Here is a 26,721-nt window from a genome sequence, read left to right on the forward strand (position 1 = left end):
GAAAAGTAGAAAAGACATGTTAGACAACAAAATATGCTAGGAAAGCAACAGAAACCGCTAACGAGAGACTTAGCGGTAAGAGTTGCACGCTAGCGCACCCTTCCCAGTTTCTAAAGCCAATAGAAAAAGGTTTTAGAGCTTGCTAGTTCTCTACTAAATATCTATAAATATTTGACCGTGAACCCAGTTATTATTGTAATATTAACTTGAGTTCACTGTAGGAACCCATAAACTTCAAACCTTGGATCCACCCCCGCTTATAACACATGGCTAATCCACCGACAACCATCCGTATTTTGCAATAGCACTTTCTAATACTATTTCATTGCATCTCAACTATTTTTCATTGGGAACATAATCTTCTACAACCTAAATTTAGCATTTCTATAATTCCCAAACCTTTTTTTGAACAAAATACATACTTTTTTTTTATAACATGGGAACCCGCAGCCGCTGCCCATCGGGTGCACACAGGGTAAACCCAACTCCTGTGTAATAGCTCGCAAACCAAGAAAATACATACTCTAGTAATATTGAACCATGAAACTGACACAAAAATAGAAATTGATATTCAAGCTCTGATTTTTATACTCAGCCAAGTCAAACAATATTGTTGTTAGCATAACAGTCTCGAATAAAATTCAAATCAAATCACAGTAAAACAACTCTTTTAACTGAAAATTAAGGCTAAAAGAGTGAACCTTTTTGCAACGAAATAAAAAAATAAAGAGAGAGTAATAATCATACCAAGAAAATGGGCAAGGCCTTCAAGTCCATCAGGATCACTAAAAGCACCAACACACACATTCATTGAAGCTGCACACTGATTCAAATACACCCAAAACAAATAATAAATGATGAATTAATTCACTTTTAGTGAAACCAAATACTAATTCAAGGTAAAACCATATAAGAACAAATCAAAAAACACAGAAATACACAAAATAAATAAATAAAAGCAACAAACATTATCGGTTTCTTAAAATACCCAAAACAAAAAGAGATAGAATTGATTCATTTTCAATGAAACCAAATAATTTAAAGTACACCATTTACAAAGAATTCAAGTAACATAGAAAAATACAACATAGTAAATGAATCAAAGTTACAAACTTTATCAGTTTCTTCAAAAATACCCAAAAAAAGGTGAGATTAATTCATTTTTATACAACATAAAATAATCAAAGTTACAAACTTTATCAGTTTCTTCAAATGCCCAAAACAAAAAACATTGAAACTGATTCATTTTTAATGAAATTTAAAGTAAACCCATATACAATAAATTCAAGTAACATAGAAAGATACAAAAATAACTAAATAAATAAAAGTTACAAACTTTATCAGTTTCTAGGTAAGGATTTCAAGATTCATTTTTAATGAAAACAAATACTAATTAAACTAACCCCACATAAAAATAATTCAAAAAAAAATATAGAAAAACACAACATAAATGAATAAAAAGTTACAAACTTTATCAGTTTCTTCAAATACCCAAAACAAGAAAAACACAAATAAATAAAATCAAACTAACCCCATATAAATAAAATAAAAGAAAAAACATAGAAAAACACAAAATAAATTAATAAAAAGTTACAAACTTTATCAATTTCTGGGTAAGGATTTCAAGATTCATTTTTAATGAAAACAAATACTAATTTAAACTAACCCCACATAATAATAATTCAATAAACATAGTAAAATACAAACTACATGAATAAAAAGATACAAACTTTATCAGTTTCTGGGTAAGGATTTCAAGATTCATTTTTAATGAAAACAAATACTGATTTAAACTAACCCCAAATAAAAAAAAAAAATCCAATAAACATAGGAAAATACTACATAAATGAAATAAAAATTTACAAACTTTATCAGTTTCTGGATAAAGATTTCAAGATTCATTTTTAATGAAACAAATACTAATTTAAACTAACCCCACATAATAATAATTCAATAAAACTTAGGAAAATACTACATAAATGAATAAAAATTTACAAACTTTATCAGTTTCTGGGTAAGGATTTCAAGATTCATTTTTAATGAAAACAAATACTAATTTAAACTAACCCCACATAAAAAAAATCCAATAAACATAGGAAAATAATACATAAATGAAATAAAAACTTACAAACTTTATCAGTTTCTGGATAAAGATTTCAAGATTCATTTTTAATGAAAACAAATACTAATTTAAACTAACCCCACATAATAATAATAATTCAATAAACACAGAAAAACACAAAATAAATGAATAAAAAGTTACAAACTTTATCAGTTTCTGGGTAAGGATTTCAAGATTCATTTTTAATGAAAACAAATACTAATTTAAACTAACCCCACATAAAAAAAAATCCAATAAACATAGTAAAATACAAAATTAAATGAAATAAAGTTACAAACTTTATCAGTTTCAGGGTCACTGATGAGAAGAATTTCAAGATTGTTTTGAAGAACAATTCTTCTATAATCCCTTTTGTCAATTCTAGGCTTCAATATCTCTACTCCCATATTTTCTTCATTTTTACCAACTGCCATTTTTCTGATTTGCTGAAAGAAAGAGATTTAATTCTTTCTCAAGGACTCTGATGACTGAACTTATATGGAGTTCTTTTTTTGCTTAAATATATAGAGTCTACTTTTTCTTTTTCTTTTTCTTTATCTTTTTCTTTTTCTTTTTTGTTGCTTAAATATATAGAGTCTTCTTTTTTTTTGCTTAAATATATAGAGTCTTCTTTTCTTTTTCTTTTTTTTTTTTTGTTTAAATATATAGAGTCTTCTTTTTTTTGCTTAAATATATAGAGTCTTATTTTTTTTTCTTTTTTTTTTTGCTTAAATATACAGAGTCTTCTTTTTTTTTTCTTTTTTTTTGCTTAAATATATAGAGTCTTCTTTTTTTTGCTTAAATATATAGTCTTTTTTTTTTTTTGCTTAAATATATAAAGTCTTCTTTTTTTTTCTTTTTTTTTTTTGCTTAAATATATAGAGTCTTCTTTTTTTTTTCTTTTTTCTTTTTTGCTTAAATATACAGAGTCTTCTTTTTTTTTCTTTTTTTTTTTTTGCTTAAATATATATAGTCTTCTTTTTTTTTGCTTGCTTTAATATACAGGGTTTTCTTTTTTTTGTTTGCTTAAATATATAGTCTTTTTTTGTTTTTGCTTAAATATATAGAGTCTTCTTTTTTCTTTTTCTTTTTCTTTTTTGCTTAAATATATAGAGTCTTTTTTTTTTTTGTTTAAATATATAGGGTCTTCTTTTTTTTTTGCTTAAATCTATTGTCTTTTTTTTTTTTTTTTTTTTTTTTTGCTTAAATATATAGTCTCTTTTTTTTTTTATTGCTTAGATATATAGAGTCTTCTTTTTTTTGCTTACATATATAGACTCTCTTTGTTTTTTTGCTTAAATATATAGAGTCTTCTTTTTTTTGCTTAAATATACAGAGTCTTCTTTTTTTTTTCTTTTCTTTTTGCTTAAATATATAGGGTCTTCTTTTTTTTGTTTGCTTTAATATACAGGGTCTTCTTTTTTTTGTTTGCTTAAATATATAGTCTTTTTTTGTTTTTGCTTAAATATATAGAGTCTTCTTTTTTTTTTTTTTCTTTTTTGCTTAAATAGATAGAGTCTTTTTTTAAAAAAAAAATATATAGGGTCTTCTTTTTTTTTGTTTGCTTAAATCTATTGCCTTTTTTTTTTTTTGCTTAAATATATAGTCTCTTTTTTTTTTATTGCTTAGATATATAGAGTTTTCTTTTTTTTGCTTACATATATAGACTCTCTTTGTTTTTTTGCTTAAATATATAGAGTCTTTTTTTTTTTTTTGCTTAAGTAGGCGTTTGGCCATGAAAATCAAATATTTTTCACTTTATTTGGAATTTTCAAGTTGGAGTTGTGTTCGGTTTTAGTTTTTGCAAATTCTATTTGGTTGTTTGAATTTACTGAAAGTGAAACATGATTTTAGGTGTTTTTCAAATTTCAAAAACAACTTTAAGTTGTATTTAAAATTTTCATAGCCAAATGCTGATTTTCGAATAAAGTGAAAAAAGTTTTCGGGAAAAAGTGAAAAATTCTCATGGCCAAATGGGTCCTAAATTTATATAAAGTCTTTTTTTTTTTTGGCTTAAATATATCGAGTCTCTTTTTTTTTGCTTAAATATATAGAGTTTTTTTTTTTTTGCTTAAATATATGGAGTCTTTTTTTCTGTTTAAATATATAGAGTCTTTGTTTGTTTTGCTTGAATATATAGAGTCTTTTTCTGTTTTTTTTTCTTGCTTAAATATATAGTCTTTTTTTTTTTTTTTGCTTAAATATATAGAGTTTTTTTTCTTTTTCTTAAAGATATAGAGTCTATAGGAAGGAGGACGGAAAATGCAGCCTTGAATCTGGGAGGCTACTACTCCTAGTTGTACCTTTGTGTTATATCATAGTACCTCTTTTGGGTTTGCCTTTGGCTTAATTTTCTTGTGGTTTGAAAGTCAACATCAAAAGTCAACAATGTTTTATAATATTTGATTTGATTTGATTTTCCACATAAAACATAGCAATGCTCATTATAATACTTGGTTCTAATTTATTGTTTCACATGAGGCATCGGAAGTTATGTGTTATTTACGTGCAATAGAATGTGGAATAATAATGCGAGGAACAATAATATAGGATTTAGAATAATACTCTGTTAGTCCTAATTTATGTAGCACCATATAATCGGACATGAAGTTTAAGAAAGAAATTAATACTATTAAAAATTGGTCTAAAACAAGATTCGAATTTTTGTGTAGAATCGTTACTCATCTCATTAAGAGTAAAAAGAGAATTTTAAAATTTAATTGTTTCCAAATACAAAAAGTGACATTCTTTTTCGGAATGATTAAAAAAGAAAGTGTGTTACATACACATCTATGTATATAAAATAGAGAGAGAGAGAGAGAGAGAGAGAGAGAGGTTAAGCCAAGTGGCAAGCTAATAATAAGTCACTTGGCAAATTTAAGACAAAATTAATGAGAATTAGGACAAAGTTAATAAGAATTGTAATACAAGTTTTGAATTGATAATTGAAATATAAAGATTTGAATCTAAAGCTAAATATTTAAAAACATATATTATCAATATTTATATTTATCTATTTTTTTAATTTGAACTGAAATATCTTTTTTTAAAGATAAAGTTTTTGAATTGAAAGATAATGTTTTCAAACTTAGATTAATATATATATATATATATATATATATATATATATATATATATATATATATATATATATATATATATATATACTAGAATCAATTGTAAACTATGCTAATCACGTAAAAATCTCAATGTAGCTAGCTAGTGTACATACGTTTAGTAGAAGGAAAACTTGGAAAGTCTTTGGACTGATTAGAGGAATAACTTTGCCACCACATTTACGGCTGCAGGACTTGGTGTATTTTTCTTCTCAAATTTTGTCAAGTCTTTGGGGCTAAGAAAAGTCAAGCTTCCACTTCTTTCATGTTGAAAAAATATGCTAATCACGTAAAAATTCTTAATGTAGCTAGCTAGTGTACATGCGTTTAGTAGAAGCAAAACTTGGAAAGTGTTTGGACTGATTAGAGGAATAACTTTGCCACCACATTTAAGGTTGCAGGACTTAGTGTATTTTTGGTCTTCTCAATTTTTGTCAAGTCTTTGAGACTAAGAAAAGTCAAGGTTCCACTTCTTTCATGTTAAGAAAATTCTTAGAAACTCTTCTAAGAATTATTGTCTGGATATCACATTTGCTTTTGTGATTTTATCTTGAGTCTGTGTAGTCACATTCTAATTGTACATTTCAAAGACGAACCCTACGCACAATTTCAGAGTTTTTCATATAGTTCAATTTACTTTATATAATTCTAATAAATCAAGCTTTATGAAAACAATAGGCAACAAATGTCACTTCAGTGCTTGCAATTAAACTATTGGGAACAATCTTTTACGCAAGAAAAGCTATCAGGAATAATCTAATGCTTATCTATACTATATTAAAAGCACGAAGGGTCTTAGAATGTTGATTGAACTTTTTGCCCTTCATTAAAAGACTCCACAATAGACAAAATAGTCATTTACTATTTTGCTCAAATTAATTATTTAATAGTTATTCAATTATTTTCCTAACATTCAAAATTTTAAAATCAACTAAATTTTTTACTATTATTTTTTTTCCTTATTTGAATCATGTAAAAACTCCTAATATTAAGGAACTTAAAGTTGAGTAAGATTATAAAACTTTGCCAATTAATTAAATATTCCTCTTCATTAGGGTCTGTGAAAGAATCCTTATTCCGTTCAAGTTAGAGACTTGAACAACGTGTTCCATCCTTATTATACTCAACAATGGAACAAATTAGAATCCTATTTGAAGATGGAGCCTTATATCTATAAAGTATTCCGTAATTCCATTTTTCACCATCAATTTGTTTGAGTATTTTGCAAAAGGTATAATTCTACCTTTCATGTATATTCATTGATTTCATTATTTGAATTATTTTTTATGTATAGGTGCTCAGAATCTGAAGTTGTTTGTGCATAAGTCATAAATGGTTTATTATTATTTTTTAGTGTACTTTTATGTGAATTAATGTCCAACAACAACTTTTAACTTTTGGTTTCAGAACCCAGTAACTCTCAATTTTTCGTCTATGCTCTATTTGCTTTTGATGGTAATCTAACAAATTTGGTATGACATTATGAATTATTCAAAGTTCTGAGAACGTTTGCTTATGATGTAATTTCTCATTTATAATGATGTACATATGGGCCCAACATACTTCGTTGTAGGAAGCTACTTATACATTGATAACGTCCAAATACACTCCTCAAAGAGAAAGTGTACACGGTCGTATGCAATATATTTACCCAACTATGAGTCGGGGTCGAATCCCACAGGGAACAATATGCTAGGCGATTAAGAAAAGTATGAAATTTTCACCAACTAAGCTAAAGCCAAACGATAGAAAATATTTTGGGTTTTTGAGAGAATTATAACTAATGCGGAAATGTAAACTAACCTAGAAAGCGAGTAAAATGATCAATGGCCACAAGCATGGATAATAGGAGATTACACTCAAGTAACGATCCAATATATTTTATGATATTACAACTAAGAGCGGGTTTGTGTTGATAGATAATGATATCTAAAATCTCATTGAAAGTCTTCCAACCAAATCAATGAATTTCACTCTAAGCTTTTCCAAGCCTTAGAGTGTGATATTAGGCACAACCAATTTAACCTCAAGTAACTATCCTCTTCCGAGCTCAAGTTATTAGATGAGTTTAATGACCCAAATTCTTGTTAATTAATCTTTCCCAACCTAGATTTCCTCTTCCGAGCTCAATCTAAGTAAATGGGTGAGTCCTAGGGTTAGCTAATCCCTTTGGAAACATTCAAGAACGAGATTAATTAAATCAACAAAGACCCACTTCAATAGCAATAAGAATCATTCAATACATAAGCACAACAAGAGTTTCAAACCAAACTTTAATCAAGAATACTTTCATAAACGAGATTCAAGTTATGGAATAGAAAGCTACACACTTAGATATACAATACAAAGCAAGGAATTGAAGAAATGAATTAAAGGTTTAAGAAATACTCAACCAAATCTTCAAATCTTCAACCCCAAAGTGTGGTGTAAAAACTAGTCTCCAAACTTGATGAAAAACTGCCAAAGATATCTATTACAAACCCTAAAAGAGTATTTATATCATTCCAAAAAACGGGAACAAAATCTGGACCAAAATACCCTCTTGCACAACATGCTTACCACATGCTATTCGCATGTTCAACATGCTAATCGCATGTGGTGCCAAAACCGTAGCATGTGGTGACATTTTCTCTGTCACCACATGCTGCACCACATGCTGCTCGCATGTGCAACATGCTGCGCCATATGCTACACTCTGCGAGTAGCATATGGTGCCATTTTCACTGACAGCAGATGCTGCAGCAGATGCTGCTAGCATGTTCAACATGCTGCACCACATGCTATTAGCATGGTGCCGTAAACGTTGATTTGTTCTATTTTTGCTCTAGTTTGGTCCGTTTTGATCCGTTTTGCTCCGTTATGCTCTCCGGCATCTTTTCCTACAAAACAACATAAAAACACAAAAAGTAACAACAAAAGTGCTTAAGGAGTCACAAAAGCTTAAGGAATTAGCGTCGAATATCGCGTAATTTCACGACTCATCAACACCCCCAACTTAAAGTCTTTGCTTGTCCTCAAGCAAACTAAAACAAAAATCTCAATGAGGATCCATTTTAAGCACAAAAACATGACTTTGGTTGGTACCAATAATTAGGCTACAAGCATGTGAAGCTTCAACGAAATAACTCCCTCGTTTCAAAATACAATTTCAAGAATGCATTAGAGATTTAAAACAATCAAGCAACAACACTCAAGCCTCAATAAGTGACTCAAAACTACTAGCTTACTAGATATGCTCAGTTGACTCAACTTTGAATTTTTCAACATCACCAATCTATCGTAATCCATATGCCCTCACAAGAAAGAAAGTCCCCAAATCACTATATTCACAACAACAACACAAGGGACAAATACACAAAGTCACTCACACTCATCAAAGAAATTCTAGTGCTAACAAATATCACACCATAAGCTTGCCCTTATTTTCAATCATCACTAACTCAAGATCATTCAGTTGGAGATCACATCGGGACTTTTTAAGCTCATAATGTAGGCTTAGGGAAGGGTAGGATAAGTATTTGGGATACAAGTGACTACGCCCTCCTTGAACACTACACATACTTTTTGTCCACTTTCCTCTTCATTTCAAAACATCACTCCTTCCTTTGCATACTAGTTTCCCCAATTATTCCAACTTTTTTTTTTTTTTTTTCAAAGATACATTTTTTTTTTTTCACAAAAAGTTTGCAACCTTTTTGTATTTTTCAAATTTTCTTCCTTTCTTTTGACTTTTCCACAACACCAACCTTCACCATTCTCAAGCAACACTAACACCCCCAACTTAGGTTTTTGGCCTCAAATTTACAATTTCATGTTCAAGGAGGGAAAGGTTCAAAAGAGAGACTTTTCATCAAAAAGGGTAAAGGCTTGTAATGTGGCAATCAAAGAAAAGGTTATAAGCTCAAATGGGGTTACTAGTGATATTATTTATGCAATGGTAGGCTAGAAAGGCTAAAGAGGCTTTTTCAAAAATCACAAAGATAGCCCAAGGTCATCTCTCCAACCAATATGATCAAAATTAACATTGAAAGACTAACCGGGCAAGTTCTAGATGATAAAAGTAAACACAAGATTTATTTAACAAACACTCACACACATGGCATATGAACTAGTCAAGATGGATCAATTTCACTTCCCAAGCAAGAACAACTAGTGCAATATCTCATAATCCAAAGTCAACACAACTAGTAGGTAAAGAGTCACCAAATGAGCCAAAAAGTTGTCACAAAGATCATTCTTTCCTATGCACCTTGCTTTTTAACTTCCACAAAATAATTTGGAGGGGTATTCACATTTCAATTTCACATGCAAGAGACTAACTCTATTAGTACCAAACAAGCCAAGCGTTTTCACATTTTTCCTCAAGGAGAACCTACACCTAAACTTACAAGACTAATATAAGAAGCTAAGAAAGAAAATAAAATAATAAGAGTGACTAATCCACAACATGTCAAAAGAACAAAATTTTCAGAAATTTGAGCTAGTTTTAAAATATAATGTGTTGCCGCATGCCACCCTAACTATAAACATTACAGTGTTCTCGCTGCACATAATCAAAACAAAACATAAAAAAAAAAAAAAATTTTTTTTTTTTTTTTTTTTTTTTTTTTTTTTTTGCCATGTCACCACCTGCGACCCAACCTGCGAATCGCAGGCACGACCTGCGAGTCGCAGGTGGTGTCACCCGAAATTTTTTTTTTTTTTTTTTTTTTTTTTTTTTTTTTTTTTACTGTCACCATATGCGACGCGACATGCGATTCGCATGTATGACATGCGAATCGCATGTTATGACACCAGAAAAAAAAAATATTTCGCAGCTTTTACTGGTTTTGGGGGCTGTCCGGGTATCCGATATGCTCAAAATAACTCCAAAAATTCTGAAACTTTGCAGATTAGTCAAAAACCATAAATTAAACTATTCTAAGAAATAAAATTTCAAAAACGATTTAAAAATTTTAAAACGATGGGTTGCCTCCCACCAAGCGCTTAAGTTAACGTCGCGGCACGACGGTTACCTTTACCACTTTTCCTTCCATTTGGAAGATATGAATTTGCGCCCCAACTTTGAATCAAGATTATGATGACGCTCATGGGGCGGTGGTAGAAAAACAAGAAGGCCAACTCTCGGGTGTCGCATTTTGCACTTCTTGGCCCTTAAGTGAGGCATGCCATTTTGTCTTCTTGGCATAGCAAACTTCAAAATGAAAACGCTTTGATCTTCATCTCCAAAATTCTCCATAGGCTCGGTTAGTTCAACTTCCATTTCACTAACCAAGCATAATGTTGAAAAATGGTTGGAATGAGGTCCAACGCGCTCAAATTCCAAATTTGCATGAATTTTGACATCCTCACCCAAAAATGAACTAGAGTCTTCAAAAACCATTTCATGAACTTTCTTATGCAACTCTAGTATCATTTCTTCAACCTTGGCATCATTCACTATTTTTGGGTTGGTAGGTTGGCAATTCGCCATTAGCTCATCAAAATCAATCTTGACCTCTTCTTCATTGGAAACCAACTCAAAACTACAATCCATGACCCTTTGATATTGAGCATTACATGCCTCAATCTTTGCATTCAATTCAGCCTCCAATTTTTGGATAGTAATTTCAAGTAGCTCCACTTCTTGACTTTGCTCAACATGTATTTTCAGAAATTCTTCCATCATCCATGAAATGCCTTCACGGTGATTTCCATAGGCTTCAAGTTGTTGAGCTTGATTCATTAGCCAATCTTGGCTCAAAATTTCCATTTTGTCAAGATTTTCTTCATTGTGAGAGTTGTCCAACTCTTGTAAAAATCCATCCATGGTGAGATATACCTTTTGGATAGTTTCATCATCTCCATGTTGAACCTCTTCCCACAATTTGGTCAAGACTTGCCCATATTGTTCATTCCTCCCCATTATGCTTTTCAAAATTTCCTCAACTTCTTCTTTTTGAGAATTAGAGATTTCTTCTTCAATATTATGCTCTCCTTCTTCAAGTTGAACCATTTCTTCAATTTCACAACTTTCGTCGTGGTCACAAGAATTTTCGAGTTCATCTTGTAAACTTGAAATCTCTTCTTCAACCATTTCATTTTGAGGAGTCGACACTTCCATGACAATTGAGGAATTGGCATCCTCAAATGGATCATTCGTTCTTTTCATAGCATCTCCATTTTCTAAAATGGATTGTTGGAGGAGCTTTCGCTCTTTCTCCATTTTAGCTTCTCGATCTAAGTATGTTTGGAGCATTGCCATGATGCCTTCATATCCGGCACTTTGTCCTTCATTTGTCATGTCGTTGTCCCTGTCAAACTCAAAAGCACAACTCGCATTTTCGTTAGAACAACTTGGGGGAGGGGAAGCAAAATAATTGGGACAATCACCCCAATGTCCACCTTGACCACCACATATATTACAAATACTCTCATCATAGGATTGAGATGGTGCACATATCTCTCTCCCGGGAGCATATTCACAATCTTGCCAAAAATGGGGTCCTTCACAATATGGACATGGGTCATCAAAATATGGATTGCAACCATCAAACCCATTTTCATTCCAAGATGCCATGTTTTTTTTTTTTTTTTAAATACAATAAAGCAATGAAAGTTTGAACCAAAGCAAGTTAGCTTAAATCCCAAACTAACCCAAATACGCCTAATTGTTCCCCGGCAACGGCGCCATTTTTGATAACGTCCAAATACACTCCTCAAAGAGAAAGTGTACACGGTCGTATGCAATATATTTACCCAACTATGAGTCGGGTCGAATCCCACAGGAACAATATGCTAGGCGATTAAGAAAAGTATGAAATTTTCACCAACTAAGCTAAAGCCAAACGATAGAAAATATTTTGGGTTTTTGAGAGAATTATAACTAATGCGGAAATGTAAACTAACCTAGAAAGCGAGTAAAATGATCAATGGCCACAAGCATGGATAATAGGAGATTACACTCAAGTAACGATCCAATATATTTTATGATATTACAACTAAGAGCGGGTTTGTGTTGATAGATAATGATATCTAAAATCTCATTGAAAGTCTTCCAACCAAATCAATGAATTTCACTCTAAGCTTTTCCAAGCCTTAGAGTGTGATATTAGGCACAACCAATTTAACCTCAAGTAACTATCCTCTTCCGAGCTCAAGTTATTAGATGAGTTTAATGACCCAAATTCTTGTTAATTAATCTTTCCCAACCTAGATTTCCTCTTCCGAGCTCAATCTAAGTAAATGGGTGAGTCCTAGGGTTAGCTAATCCCTTTGGAAACATTCAAGAACGAGATTAATTAAATCAACAAAGACCCACTTCAATAGCAATAAGAATCATTCAATACATAAGCACAACAAGAGTTTCAAACCAAACTTTAATCAAGAATACTTTCATAAACGAGATTCAAGTTATGGAATAGAAAGCTACACACTTAGATATACAATACAAAGCAAGGAATTGAAGAAATGAATTAAAGGTTTAAGAAATACTCAACCAAATCTTCAAATCTTCAACCCCAAAGTGTGGTGTAAAAACTAGTCTCCAAACTTGATGAAAAACTGCCAAAGATATCTATTACAAACCCTAAAAGAGTATTTATATCATTCCAAAAAACGGGAACAAAATCTGGACCAAAATACCCTCTTGCACAACATGCTGCACCACATGCTATTCGCATGTTCAACATGCTAATCGCATGTGGTGCCAAAACCGTAGCATGTGGTGACATTTTCTCTGTCACCACATGCTGCTCGCATGTGCAACATGCTGCGCCATATGCTACACTCGCGAGTAGCATATGGTGCCATTTTCAACGACGACAAGCAGATGTCTTGCACATGTTTGCTAGCATGTTCAACATGCTTTACACCACATGCTATTAGCATGTGGTGCCGTAAACGTTGATTTGTTCTATTTTTGCTCTAGTTTGGTCCGTTTTGATCCGTTTTGCTCCGTTATGCTCTCCGGGCATCTTTTCCTACAAAACAACATAAAAACACAAAAAGTAACAACAAAAGTGCTTAAGGAGTCACAAAAGCTTAAGGAATTAGCGTCGAATATCGCGTAATTTCACGACTCATCATACATTAACAATCCAAACTTTTAACACAAAAATTAAATATCAAAAACGAAAATGCTAGAAGAGTAAAAATAATAGTAAAATCAAAGCAATTATACCTTGAGGCTTCAACCCATGTATTAATTGACTCAAACCTTCCAACACCTCATTGTTAAATATACACCACAATCACATGAAAACTAAGCAGTTGAAAAAAGAAGAAAACACTCAATGATTCATCCATGCTTGGCATCAAAGAGTTTGCCTTAATTTTTGAAAAAAATTCGTGTATGTAATGCTTAATGTAATTGTGTATTCAGATAAACTGTTCAATAGAAAATACACGCTGTAATCACAATTCAATGCAAAAACTCACAACTCCACCCTGGTAAGAAAATTTAAAAAAATTGCATTTTGCAAACAAATTTTTTTGTTGCTATAACGAATGATTGTTATACACCTATAATATCATCACTATTTAAATAATATTTCGCTTTTATAGGCAAAAAAGATGCATAAAGTCTAATTTTCATTTTTTATTGTCAAATTCTAAGCTTAATCACACTTTGCATAAAGAAGAAAATTCTTGTAATGATGGAAATATATATTCATCTAATATTTTTTCTCATAATAGTTTATTAAAGTGACAAAATATTTGGTCAAAATATCTACACTTATTATTGGTAATCATTGATATTCTATTTTTATAAAGATGTTTAACTATTATATTACCAAACAAAAAAGATAGTTGTTATATGGGGGTTATTTACAAAGAGCCTATTGTTATAAAGATAGTTTTTGCTGTTATAGGTAAAAAAACTGTTATAGAGAAGTAAAATATAACATAAAAAACTGGTTCCGAAAAAATTTGATTGTTATAGAGAGATGTTATATGTTGATGCAGTTATAGAGAGGTCTGACTGTATTTTACATGGATATTGTCTTGATTTTATAATCTATTATATATCATTGCATACGAGCACATACTAGCGGGTTTTTTCTTGACCCGATCCAAACATTTAAACAATCAATATTTATTATATTCAAGAATTTGTAAAGTTCTAATTTCTATTTAATTCAAAGATATTTCAATATTATTTATACCTTTTTTCAGTAAAAGAATCCTTATAGATGTGTATCCCCCTCCGCGAAAATAATTACGTAATTATTTACCTAATATTTAGGAATAGTCAGTAAATTATTTTTCTAATATTTAGACATAATAATTTAATTATTTTTCTAACACTTAGGACTTTAATTTTCAATTCCTTTCCATTCTAGAATTAGGTTAGAACTCTTAATATTTCAGAATTTTTAGAGTCGAGGCTATAATTATCATTTTTTTGCGCGGACTGCCCTTCTTTTGGGGTGGTCTTTAAATTTTGCCCCTCAAATTTGTGGTCTTTAAATTTTGCCCTCATATTTGTGGTCTTTAAGTTGTGCCCTTCGCTTGAAAAGGTGGGCAAATACATAAAGTTCCGGGTTCGAACCCCGCTCAAGCATAAAATAAAAAAATAATTTCGCAAGGCAGATCGGGGGAGAGTATGCCGATCCGCATACAATCTTTAAGGAAAAACTAAAGTTATGCCGGATCCGATAATTAAAAGTCCGCCCCCATAAGGCGAATTTTTCCTAAGACATAGTTTAGTTATGCCTTATGGGGGCAAGAATTTTAGTTAAGGCATAACAAAATTATGCCCCATAAGGCAAGAAATTTTCCTTAATGCATAGACTTTGCCTTATAAGGCAAAGTTTAAGTTATGCCTTAAGAAAACTTTCGCATTATGGGCATACTTTTAGTTATGTCTTTGGGGCATACTTTTTAGTTAAGGCATAACTAAAAGTTTACCTTGAAAAGTAAATATATATATATATATATATATATATATATATATATATATATATATAAGCAAAGTCCGCCCTTCGGACTTTTACTTAAACACAACTAAAAGTCCCCTCCAGACACTTTTACTTAAACACAACTAAAAGTCCGCCCTCCGGCGACTTTTAGTTGTGTTCAACTAAAAGTCCACGGAGGGCGTACTTTCCCTTGAAGCATATATATATATTTTTTTAACTTTTCAAGGGAAACTTTTAGTAATGCCTTAGCTAAAAGTGTGTCCCATAAAACATAACTAAAAGTATGCCCCATAAGGCGTAAGTTTTCCTTAAGGTATAACAAAAGTTTGCCTTATAAGGCAAAATTTAATGGGCAAACTTTTATACGTTTGACCCGGATAACTTTGTGAAGGAATTATCAAAGTTATGCGGACCGCATACTTATGCCAAGTCCGCCCATAAAGGCATAAGTATGCCGGTCCGATAACTTTGGTAATTCCTTCACAAGTGTATGCCGTTGGGGGCATAGCGAAATTTAACTCTCGCTTGCGAATTTTTTTTCAAATTTTTGACCGTGTGGGTTCGAACCTGGAACCTATGGGTTTTAGCCGAAGGGCAAAATTTAAAGATTTCAAATATGAGGGGCAAAATTTAAAGACCACCCCAAACGAAGGGCAATTCTGCGAATTTGCTTGAGTCAAAACATTAGTTTCACATGCATTCATCATTGCCGCCCTTTGAACTTTTAAATGAGGGAAGTATTTCCTGGTAAAGTGGGGGCAAAATATCTGGAGCGTATTAGTAACAAATTGTGATATCAATTGTTACAATTATAATTATGTCGTATAAAAAGTTTCAAATTGAAAATTTCAAAGACCTAATTCTAATATAACAAATCTAGCCATTTTGTAAAATGCAAACTTCGACCATTCAAAAATATTAACATGAGTAAAATTTGATCATTGAAAAGATTTTCAAATCAACTAGAATTTTACTTAGTAATTTTACTTTTGTAGCCATAATGGAGAATGCATAAAATAAAGAGGAAATATGGTAATTCGTTTGTCTATTTCATCATTTACGAGCAAATTTTGACCCAATAAAAAATACATTAACCTCACCAAATTTAAATATATATATAAGAAGCACGAAGCCTCAAAACTGTAACACCTCGTACTTTCATACTAAACCATATCAGTAATATCCCGTAAATCCGAGTTAGATGTGAACGTACGAAACTAGTATAAAGATCATATTTTAGCTATATGAATCCATGCGGGTGATAAATGCTTTGAAGTCAAACCAAAAAGTGAAGTTCTCAAGGCCTTCTAAATTCCTCTAAGTCTGAGACAGATGTACTTATGGCCAGTTTTCGGGTAGTGACGTTAGGAATTTGAGAAAACTCAAAACATGAAAGTTGTAGGCCTTTGAAATACCTTTCCAACCATATATTATGGAGCTCAAACGGAGCTCTGTGCTAGAAGTTATACCCGTTTTACTCTGCGCGAAGTACATTTCAGCTGCGCGATCGCGCACTGTAGGCAAGCAGCACGCTCGCCGTGCGGTCACCTGCGCGAAGCACTCTCCAGCTGCGCGACCGCGCACCGACCACTACGTTTTAAGAGCCAAATTTCGTTTTATTCATTCCCACTTCGTTTTAAACCAATTTTTCTGAGGTAAACAACCCTAAAGAAGTCTCTCAAGCCCTAAGGACGAAGCTCTTCTCTCCCAACCTTCAAGATACTTTAAGGTAAGCCTATTCCATGCATTCCAAGTCAATTCCAACATACGTTCATGATCATTAAGCAAGAACTCATCATTCTTAACATAGGGTTTTCAAGAAAACCCATATCAAGGTTCAAAAATTCAAGATTTTGGAAATCCTCTTCAAAGCCCAAGTCTTTAATTCAAGTTTTGGAGCGACTAAGGTATGTGAGGCTAACTATCTACATTAGGGAATGTTCACGATTCTCCCTACGCCTCATTCTTCATACTTGTCAGTAATTTGACTCAATATACAGTTTAGCCCTAGTTTCATGATATGTTGTAGAACTGTTATCTTCTAGGGTTGCAAGCATGAATCTGCTCATGGTTGACAATTTGAATATCATGAACTCAAAGACGTAATCTTTATAGACTTATGTATTGTTACCACATGAGTCTCGCTAGAAATTCAAGATGCTCGTAAATGCTTGTTTTAATTCAACCGATGTTTATTTCGGGCTCAAAGATTGTTCATTGTTATTATGGTCTCACCCCCTATTAATTAACCATAATTATACATATGTGATTTTGCCCGAGGGCACAAAGATGATTGTGTGTATACGTATACATGGCCGAGGCCATTGATCGACGCACTACTAGGCGGAGGCCATAGCGTTGTGGGTGTTCATGGTTCGGTTTGGTCGGTATTGGTTAAAACCATAACCAAACCAATTTAGTCGGTTTTTAAATGTCTAAAACCATAACCAAACCAAGTAAAATAATAACCACCGGTTTGGTTATTGTCGGTTTGGTTCGGTTTGGTTCGGTTTTTCAATTTATGACTAGCCGTGACAATTCAAATATTCTCTCTCACATTCTTCAAATTTCTTAAAGCTCTTTTTTCCTCACGGCCCACAAGGGCGAACTTTGCCGCATATCGAGGAAAGACATGCCGATGGCAATGTAAAAGGAAAAGAGATAGTAGGATTTTTACTTTTTACCCTTATGCTTACGACTTATTAGAGTTGGCTTGGATTGTTGGACTTGGACATATTCTTTTAAGACGTGGGCCTTAAAAATAAGTAGACCAAAATTAAATTAATAATTAAAAGGTATAAAATATCTTTAATTATTTATGAAAAGTTAATATTATACATATAAATAATTATAAATTTTATGTATATAATTATCGGTTTGATTCGGTTATTTATTCGGTTATTTTTTACTATAACCATAACCAAACCAAATATTATCGGTTTTTCAAATTTAAAACCAAACCAAACCAAACCAAACCAAACCAAATGTCGGTTTTTTTATTCGGTTTGGTTAAATTTTCGGTTTGGTTTTGGTTTTAACCAAAACTGTGAACAGCCCTACATAGCGTGCATTTATTATTGAGCCGAGGCCCCACATATATAAACACAGATAATACAGATGATTCAGATGCAGGGCAGGGAGTATTCATAGCTCTACTTCCTTGCCATTACAAGCATAAAGCATAAAGCTTATCGCCTTCAGTTTCGCTTTTAGTATTTTATTGCTTCGCTTGCTTTACATATCAAGTACAATTCAAATGTGTCGATGTCCCTTTTATTAGCATGGCTCGCATCTCGCGATGCAATGATATACAAAGTTGACGACTCAGCCTATTTAGAGTGCACGTATCGCCATCGATGAGCCCCAAATTCCTTCGGGCGTTGTACCATCTAGTTATTTCAATTCATAGACAAATATTATTCAAAGATTTTTAGAGGCTTCATAGACACGCCTCGATACGATATTTATTATGTTAGCCTTGTTGGCGTTGTTCATTGTTTTTGTTTAAGCCATATTGGCTACGTTCAAATATTTCGATTGTCTAAGTATTTCCGCATTATGATTTCGGTCGACTTTAGTATATCAAAGATGTGTTTAGTTGTTTCCACATTCAGTTATGTTTTGATATCACATGTTGATTCAAATACCTTTTTGGTTCGCTTCGGTCACATGCAATGTGCACCGGTGCCGTGTTACGTCCCTGTGCCCGTGTTCGCAAACAAAAACAAAATGATGAGAGGTAGAAAAAAAAAATATACTTAAAAAATAATAAAATCAAAAGAGTCAAACTATGAAAGTTCGTATATAATTCTTATGTAATGAAATCATAATTACAGTTAGGTGTTTAAAATATTGGGATGAACTAATTAATATCAATAATTTGAGTTAATAAAAAAAATCTTTGATGTTGTGAACAAATGATTAAAATTTTGAATTAACTAATTAGTAAAAGAATTCAATTTATTATTTTTCAAATTTCACATTAGTAAATTTATTTTTCAAATTGACAAAACTTTTAAGTACATAAATTTGTTAAATAAGAGAGATATTAGAAGTGAAGGAATTAAAAATAAAGTAAAATCGATTATGGTATAATGTTATATGTCAAATTGATAAAATGCAAATTTATAATAACAAGGATAAAATAGTAGAAAGTAAAATATATTCTAAATGAATTGTCATTATTATTTTTGTTTTGTTACACTATTCTAACAAATAAAAACTATCAATATTATTTTATATATTAAGTTATTTCACCACAATAAATATGAATTAGCGACGGAAAGTTAATCAATAATCTTATTTACTGACGGATTAGCAACAAATAAAAAAAAATTGTTAGCTACGAGCAATGTACTGATGGATTAACAATGAAGTTCGTAGTTAAATCTAACTTTTTTTATAGTGTTTGTTATCAAATAAGGTACGCGCTTTGGTCTCGCGCAAAGCGCGTACGCTGAACCTAGTATATATATGTGTGGGGGGGGGGGGGGATTTCAAGTGTAGTAGACGTTTAATTCTAAATAATACATATATGGTTATTTCAAGTGTAGTAGACGTTTAATTCTAAATAATACATATATGGTTATTTCAATTTAATTCTAAATAATACATATATGGTTATTTTAAGTGTAGTAGATGTTTAATTCTAATGGTATATATTTAGTTGCTAGCTATTTAAAATTATCTATCATAACAAGAGACATTAAAAAACACATTAAGAAGAAATTATTCGAACTATGCACATTTAAAAACTCATTCGGTTAATGGTATTGAATATTTAGTTGTTAACCAATGGAATTGCAAGCTAACAAATAATTTAGTACTCATATCAATTTCTTTCAGATATATATGTGTATTTCTGTATTTTGTATGTTTTAAAAGAATGTTTATCTATAAAATATATACAAATTTAATAGATTTGATTTTCTGAACTAACTAAAAATTCAATCAATTAGGAAAAAAAGTGAAGATTCAAAGTGTAACAAAATACACGCAATATGAGATTTAATGTCTTAAAAATGTTTAATGCCAGAATTAAAATTATTCATAAGTTCAAGTCCGTTTAAATTGCTAACAAACCTGATAATTGATATTGACTACAATTCAATCACTTATGAAGTACTTATCTCATTCAAAAAAAAAAAAAAAAAAAAAAAAAAAAAAAGGTACTTATCCTATCTCTAATTCGAAAAAGAAGTTAACATAATATGTAATTGTAAGATAAGGATAACCAATTTAAATATTATTTTCAAACTCAAATATATAATTATATGATAACAATATTTTAGAATCCTAACTTATCAAATAGATATTGTTTAACTAATTGAGAAGTATTCGAATTTGAATTTAAATGCAATTAAGTTGGCATGAAGTTTCAGCTCTTAACCTCTTACTTTATATACCCCTTTAAGTACACATAAATCTATGTAATCTTTCTTATTCTCTTCTATTGCTAAATTATTTTCAAATTTAACTTTTGTTTATTTCAAGAGAATTTTCCGTGAACATTTCATTCACAAGGGTATTGATTATTTCTTTCTTTACACGTCATAATATTATTCTATTCATATATACTATGTAGGATAGCAGAAAGATATTTTAATTCCCATTGTTTAGTACTAATAAGATCATATTTATGCCTCTTATGTTCTTTTTATTCAAAATACTATGCTCGCAAAGAAATTAAACAGTAAGAATACTTCCAGTTATTATTTTTTTTGTCGTACAGGATTTCTATAATGTGTAAAAGGATTATAGGTTATGCACATCAAATTTCTCTTATTAATATTTAAGGTATATTTTCATGCTTAATTTAACTTTGTTATTGTTATTATTTAGTAGTTGTTTAAAATTAACATTACATTCATCTTTTTTGACAGGTGCAACTAAGGAAGTTGAAGTTCCAATAGATCCGATGCATATAAATATCTCACAAATTCAAAATGAATATCTGAAAAATGAACAAGTACGATGGAGAACTGAAATATATGGAGGAGTTTTGCCAAATCAATCAAGCAAAGAATGAGTGTGAAAATATTATGAATGTAGAAGAGTCCTTTTTTCACTATATCAGTGACGTTGTGCAAATAAAATTTTATTTGTATTATGTTCTCCAATTTGATTTTATTTTATATGGCTATTATAATTGCATGTATGTCTTTACCTCTTGTGTGTGTGTGTGTGTGTATAGAGAGAGAGATATTACCATTTTAAAAAAAACTGTATTCATTGTATATGCATATGCAGTCTAATCTAATAAATAAAAAAGAAAACAAAGGTAAATTGGATACAATTTAAGTATATGTGTTCTAGAAGGCATATGAGCAAGTATATCGCCAAACGAGCTTTGCACATATGAATGATATTTTTTTAGCAATGGTATTTCCTCTACGAACAATATATCATACACATATAAATATTTTTGAGGGTTCAAGTTTATTTTCATCTACAAGTCATTTTTGTCGCACTATTTTTTATGATATAATAATTTTTAATCTCATAAAGCTCAAGAATCTCACGTAAATACAATATTTAAGTCACTTCATCATTCTCTGTCAAAATTACATTATAGAAAGTAACTTTACTTTTATTCACTTGATAAAAAACTACTATTTTAAAAATACTAGAGGTGTTTCATTACAAGAAAAAAGTGTTTTTAAGAGCAGTTAAATTAATATATTTTTCTACTATTGGATAAAAGCGAAAATTTGCAGATTCACCCTACAAACATAAAGTTATTTTATTTGAAAAGGTACTTTAGAGTTTTTTCATTTTGTATGTTTTTGTTAGTATTAAAAAGTAACAGTCAAAGGCTTGGCTAAACAAGCTATAAATCAATTTGCGAGCTAATAAAAAGATATATTGTTAGAAAAAATGTGTGTTTGTGGTAAGAAATCTGGATATGCTTCAAGTAGTGTACCTTTCTTGGATCACTTTCCAAAGAGAATTATTTGTCCCTTACAAATACTCTCCCGGGATAGAATGAAGCAAAGCCAAGAAATAATGTAAACAAATCTCTGAACACACAAGAATTAATGCTATAATCACTAAACTTATGCAGATTTTCTTAAGGAAGAATATTGATACTTTTAGTATTTCTTATGATAGAAATATTTCCAAGATTTTCCTCTATTTATAGGGAAGTTTTAATCCTTAAACCTGAAATGATGCAACCTTTTGGGAAGAGATGCATTGTTTCAGAAAGAAAAGTACTCTTTCAGAAAGAAAATAACTTTTTTTTCTTTTAAGAAGAAAGAAAAGTATTTTTCCTTTTTGTCTATTCCTTTTATTTTCTCTTGAAAATTCCAACACATATCGCAGTGTAAAAGAATTATAACACAACAAGGATAACTAAGGACAAAAGGAGAAAAAGATATCAAATGAGAATACTTATTTGAATTTATGATCATAATTTTTAAATTATAATGAGAAAGAGTTATAATGTGGAGGATACCACATGACTATTATTTTATAATTAATTGAGTAAAAAAAAAATGAAATAGTTTCTAGCAACAAAATAAACTTTTAAAAACATAATTTTTTTCCGTATATGATGGTTTAATATCACAATTCAGAATGAAATTAAAAGCGACAAAAAACTTAGTTGTTTATTGCAATATAAAACAAAATAATAATTATAGTTATTGTTAGATTTTAAACAATATAATAAAAGTACTTTTTTTTTTGTACTTTATACAAAATCACATAAAAAATTTAAATAAGATATTTCTTTAGTTTTAGTAACATAATAAGAAGGAAAAACCAATAAAAGTATCATAAAAGAAAATAAAATGTATAAAGAGAGTGATAGAGATACTTTCAAGATATACTTTTTTTAATACTTTATGCGAACTCAAATAAAAAATTTAAATATGATATTTTTTAGTTTAGTAACATAATAAGAAGAAAAAAACAATTAAAGTATCATAAAAGAAAATAAAGTGTACAAAGAGGGTGATAGAGATACTTTCAAGATATCTATATGTTAAATTTAGTTCAAAAATAAATAAAGTAATTAATACTCAAACATATTATTAATGTCCTTTAATTTGATAGGTGGATCACTCCGTAACTCTAAGCATTCTGGGAGTAAAGCTCCAAGGAAACTGGTCATATTCTAATGGACTTCGAAATTTAACTTTCGACGAGCCTTTTTCGACTTTTTAATCACAACCCGCTATACTTCCAACTTCCAACCTTGATGTATGACTAACATATGACTCAAAACTTTATGACACGACCTATTTAGCACGATGAGCACTTCTAATCTTACTCCAAAAAATGAATGGAGGGAGTAAATGCTTACTGTTTTGGGCTAGATTATATAGAGATTCTTTATGTAATAGTTCAAACTTACTAAAGGTCCTAAGAAAAATGTCTAATTTTGATTTGAGCATAAGAATGTGTTACGAGGCTAAAATGAGAAATAATATACCAACTATTTTGTAAGATCTTGGGCCATCTCAAGCTTATTGTTGGGAAGTTAGAAGGAGAATTTTATTTCATGTGGTATATGATTTTGACATAGTATTTTAAAATAGCGTTATAATTTATATAATAATAATAAATCAAATCTCTGTCTATAAGTTACAAGAAGTTCATGCAATCAAGTAAAGTCCTGCTAAGAGATTGTTAAATTATTACGTTGAGATACCACCAACATTCTTAGGTCTATCGTAAATTTGGATTGATTTAATTATTTGTAGCGGTAAAAATAATATTTATTTTATAAATTTAAATAGTGAAGCAATTTTTTAGTCTTTAAAATTAATTTAGATTTAAGGAGTACTAAATGTTTATTATATTATATTAAAAGAGGAGTGATAAGCAAGGACATAAGTAGAAAACTAATAAACAATCGCATGATTAAGTACTCACAAATGCTAACACAATAAATATGGAACAAGAAAAAGATAAAGTCTATAAATAAAAAATTATAGCGTATAAATAAATATAGAAAGAATAAGGCATATTTAAATTTTTTGATATGAGAAAGTCTTTGAATTATGATTAGAAAAAACATACTCTTTGGGTAAGGTCATCTAACTAAAATCTTAATAGATATTGAATAAAAAAAATATATAATTTAAATTCTTTTATAGGTAATATCAACAATTCAAACTTAAATATCATATTGAAAACAAAAATATAAGTAGTTCAAAATTATTATTTGGGTTATAGGTAAAACACTAAATAAAAAATTAACTAAAAGTATTATTGTAAACAATTGCCTACAAGAGGATAATAGGGATTTGACAGGATATTTATGATTTCGATTAATTTGTAAAATAAAATAAAATTAAAAAATACTAAAAGTTATGGTTTCAACTTAGATAATGAACTAAGTTAATATTTTGGTTTGTTTTTCATTAGTATTGACTATTAGCATTCGCTCAATTAAACTTAATAATATCATTTTACAACAAGTTGAATCTTGAAATTGTTCAATAAGCGCGCACACACACATATATATATATGATTACATTTAACAACTAACTGCGCATCGCGCGGGTACGTATACTAGTAATAAGTAAATGAGAAAAGCAACCCTTCCTGTAGTATGGTACTTAGTAACCAGTAAGTATTTTATTTATAATTTTTAATACAACAAACTAGATATCCAATAGCAAATAATTCATCTATTATAATTTATATATTATAAATTCTTCCTTTTTACTAACTGCCATTTGTTCTGGAAAACCCAATTTTGATTTGCTAAAACAAGAGATTAACTTATAAGTGTCTCAGAATTTGGCATTGCAAGAAGTGTGGAAAATGCAGCTTTGAAGATGATGCTAGTCATAGTTGTACCTTTTCTTTTACTAGTTGTTTTATTAGAGAAATGACAAAATGATGCTTTATGTTTGAGTGTAGCTTCAAAATAGTCCCTTAAGTACGCACTTAACAGTTTTGATCCTTTAAGCTTTTCAAAAGTTAGCATCTTTAGTCTGCGTCAAATATTTACTGAATTTTGCCTGTTAGATTTGACGAAGGAAATTAGCTGTAACTCACGTTTAGAGGTAGTATTTTTGTAGTTCTTGCTATTTTTAATTTATTTCTATAGTTTGGTATAGCTGTAGCTTTTTGAGGTATAATTTTTAATATTTTTTATATCTTTTTTGTCTCTAGTATAGTTTTGTGTTGCATATTTTAGGATTTCATGTGGCTTTCTTGGTGTTTATAGTTAAGTCTTTTTGTTTACATGCTTCCGTCAAATCTAACAGACAGTGTTCAATAATTTTTTTTTGGAGAAGCAAACTTAAAGGACCAAAATTATTAAGTGCATATTTAAGGGACTATTTTAAACCTACTTTCAAACATAAGGGACCATTTTGTCATTTCTCTATTTTATTATGATGGAGAGACTATTTTCCATGATCCTTATTGTACATTTGGCTTATTTCTTCACTTCTTCTTTCTCTATCTGTTTTTTTTTTTTTTCCTTTTCTGGGATGATCTCATATACTTCTTTGAGGTTTGCCTTTGTATGGTTTAATTTTCTTTCTTGTGCTACATATAAATAATATTTGATTGGATTAATAAAATTAATAATTTCCACAAAATTCAATGATCTTTTATCAAATGTTTTATTTGATTTTTCTTTTCCACATAAAGTTTAGCTTATTTCATTACAATATTTGGTTTCAAATTCTTTTAGGATAAATTATGCTGATTGATTTAATATTTTATGCGGGGTAATTTTTTTTAATAAAAATGGAGGATTAACAAGTCACGGTTTAAAATAACTAAATAACAAGATAACCTTTATGTAGTACAGTAGTAACCAATATTTTCTTTTTAAAATAAAAGAATAATATATTTTAAAATATATGTTTTATGTGTTATAGATAAATATCTTTTGTTATGGATGTCTATCATGTTATTGATAAATATCATTTATTATGCCCATGTCTAAGAGAGAAATTAGGCTTTGTAACATTGAGATCAAGTCAGTTTTTTTCTATAAATAGAGGGAACCCCTCCTTTATTATAAAACTATTCCTCAAGAGAAACAAAGAACTCTCCTTTCCTTCTCTATAAATATTATTGTTCTTGCTTTATTATTTTATAACAGTATGATATTTTTTTAAAACAACAACTCAAATATCCAACAGATAATTCAAAACTATTGTTCGTGTATTATAAAATCACAGCGAATCCACGATTTGAATTTTTATGGATTTGAGCTCGAAATTTTATCACATTCGTCTAAGCCAAAGCGGGAGATGCATCTGTAGTTTCTTCACTAAATCCGCCCATCTTATAAATCATTTGCCTTATTAATAACCAGGGCTAATTTCATAGACTGCCCTCCAAGTTTCGCTCTATCACACTAACTTTTCTTGTGGTTTACAATATTACACCTAGCTCCCTTAATTTGATTTTTTGTAACCATTCTTTAAACCCATTAAAAATAAATATAAATTAAATACAATTTGACAGATTTGTGATAACGTCCAAATCCACTCCTTAAAGAGAAAGTGTACACAGTCGTTGCAATATAATTTACCCAACTATGAGTTGAGATCGAATCCACAAGGAACAATATAAAGGCGTTAACAAGTAAGGAATTATCACTTTCTATGCTAAGCCAAACACT

The 26,721-nt window shown here is 30.2% G+C and overlaps 1 protein-coding gene across 3 annotated transcripts in view; it reads right to left on the reverse strand.

The window, feature by feature from the left end:
- LOC132060308 (insulin-degrading enzyme-like 1, peroxisomal) overlaps positions 1 to 26,721 on the reverse strand; it is a 59,001-nt gene that overhangs the window by 16,115 nt on the left and 16,165 nt on the right. Inside the window, exons 1-2 of one of the 3 annotated variants that reach the window (XM_059453285.1) lie at positions 2,401 to 2,623; positions 748 to 823 (exon numbers count right to left, since the gene is read on the reverse strand). In XM_059453285.1, the coding sequence (XP_059309268.1) occupies positions 748 to 823; positions 2,401 to 2,535 (211 nt within the window). In that variant the 5' untranslated portion in view covers positions 2,536 to 2,623. Of the gene's footprint in view, positions 1 to 747; positions 824 to 1,113; positions 1,120 to 2,400; positions 2,624 to 26,721 lie in introns of those variants that run through there. The other 2 variants (XM_059453287.1, XM_059453286.1) reach the window with 2 other exon arrangements.

This window comes from Lycium ferocissimum, chromosome 6 (assembly GCF_029784015.1).
Source record: "Lycium ferocissimum isolate CSIRO_LF1 chromosome 6, AGI_CSIRO_Lferr_CH_V1, whole genome shotgun sequence".
Classification (NCBI taxonomy): Eukaryota; Viridiplantae; Streptophyta; class Magnoliopsida; order Solanales; family Solanaceae; genus Lycium; species Lycium ferocissimum.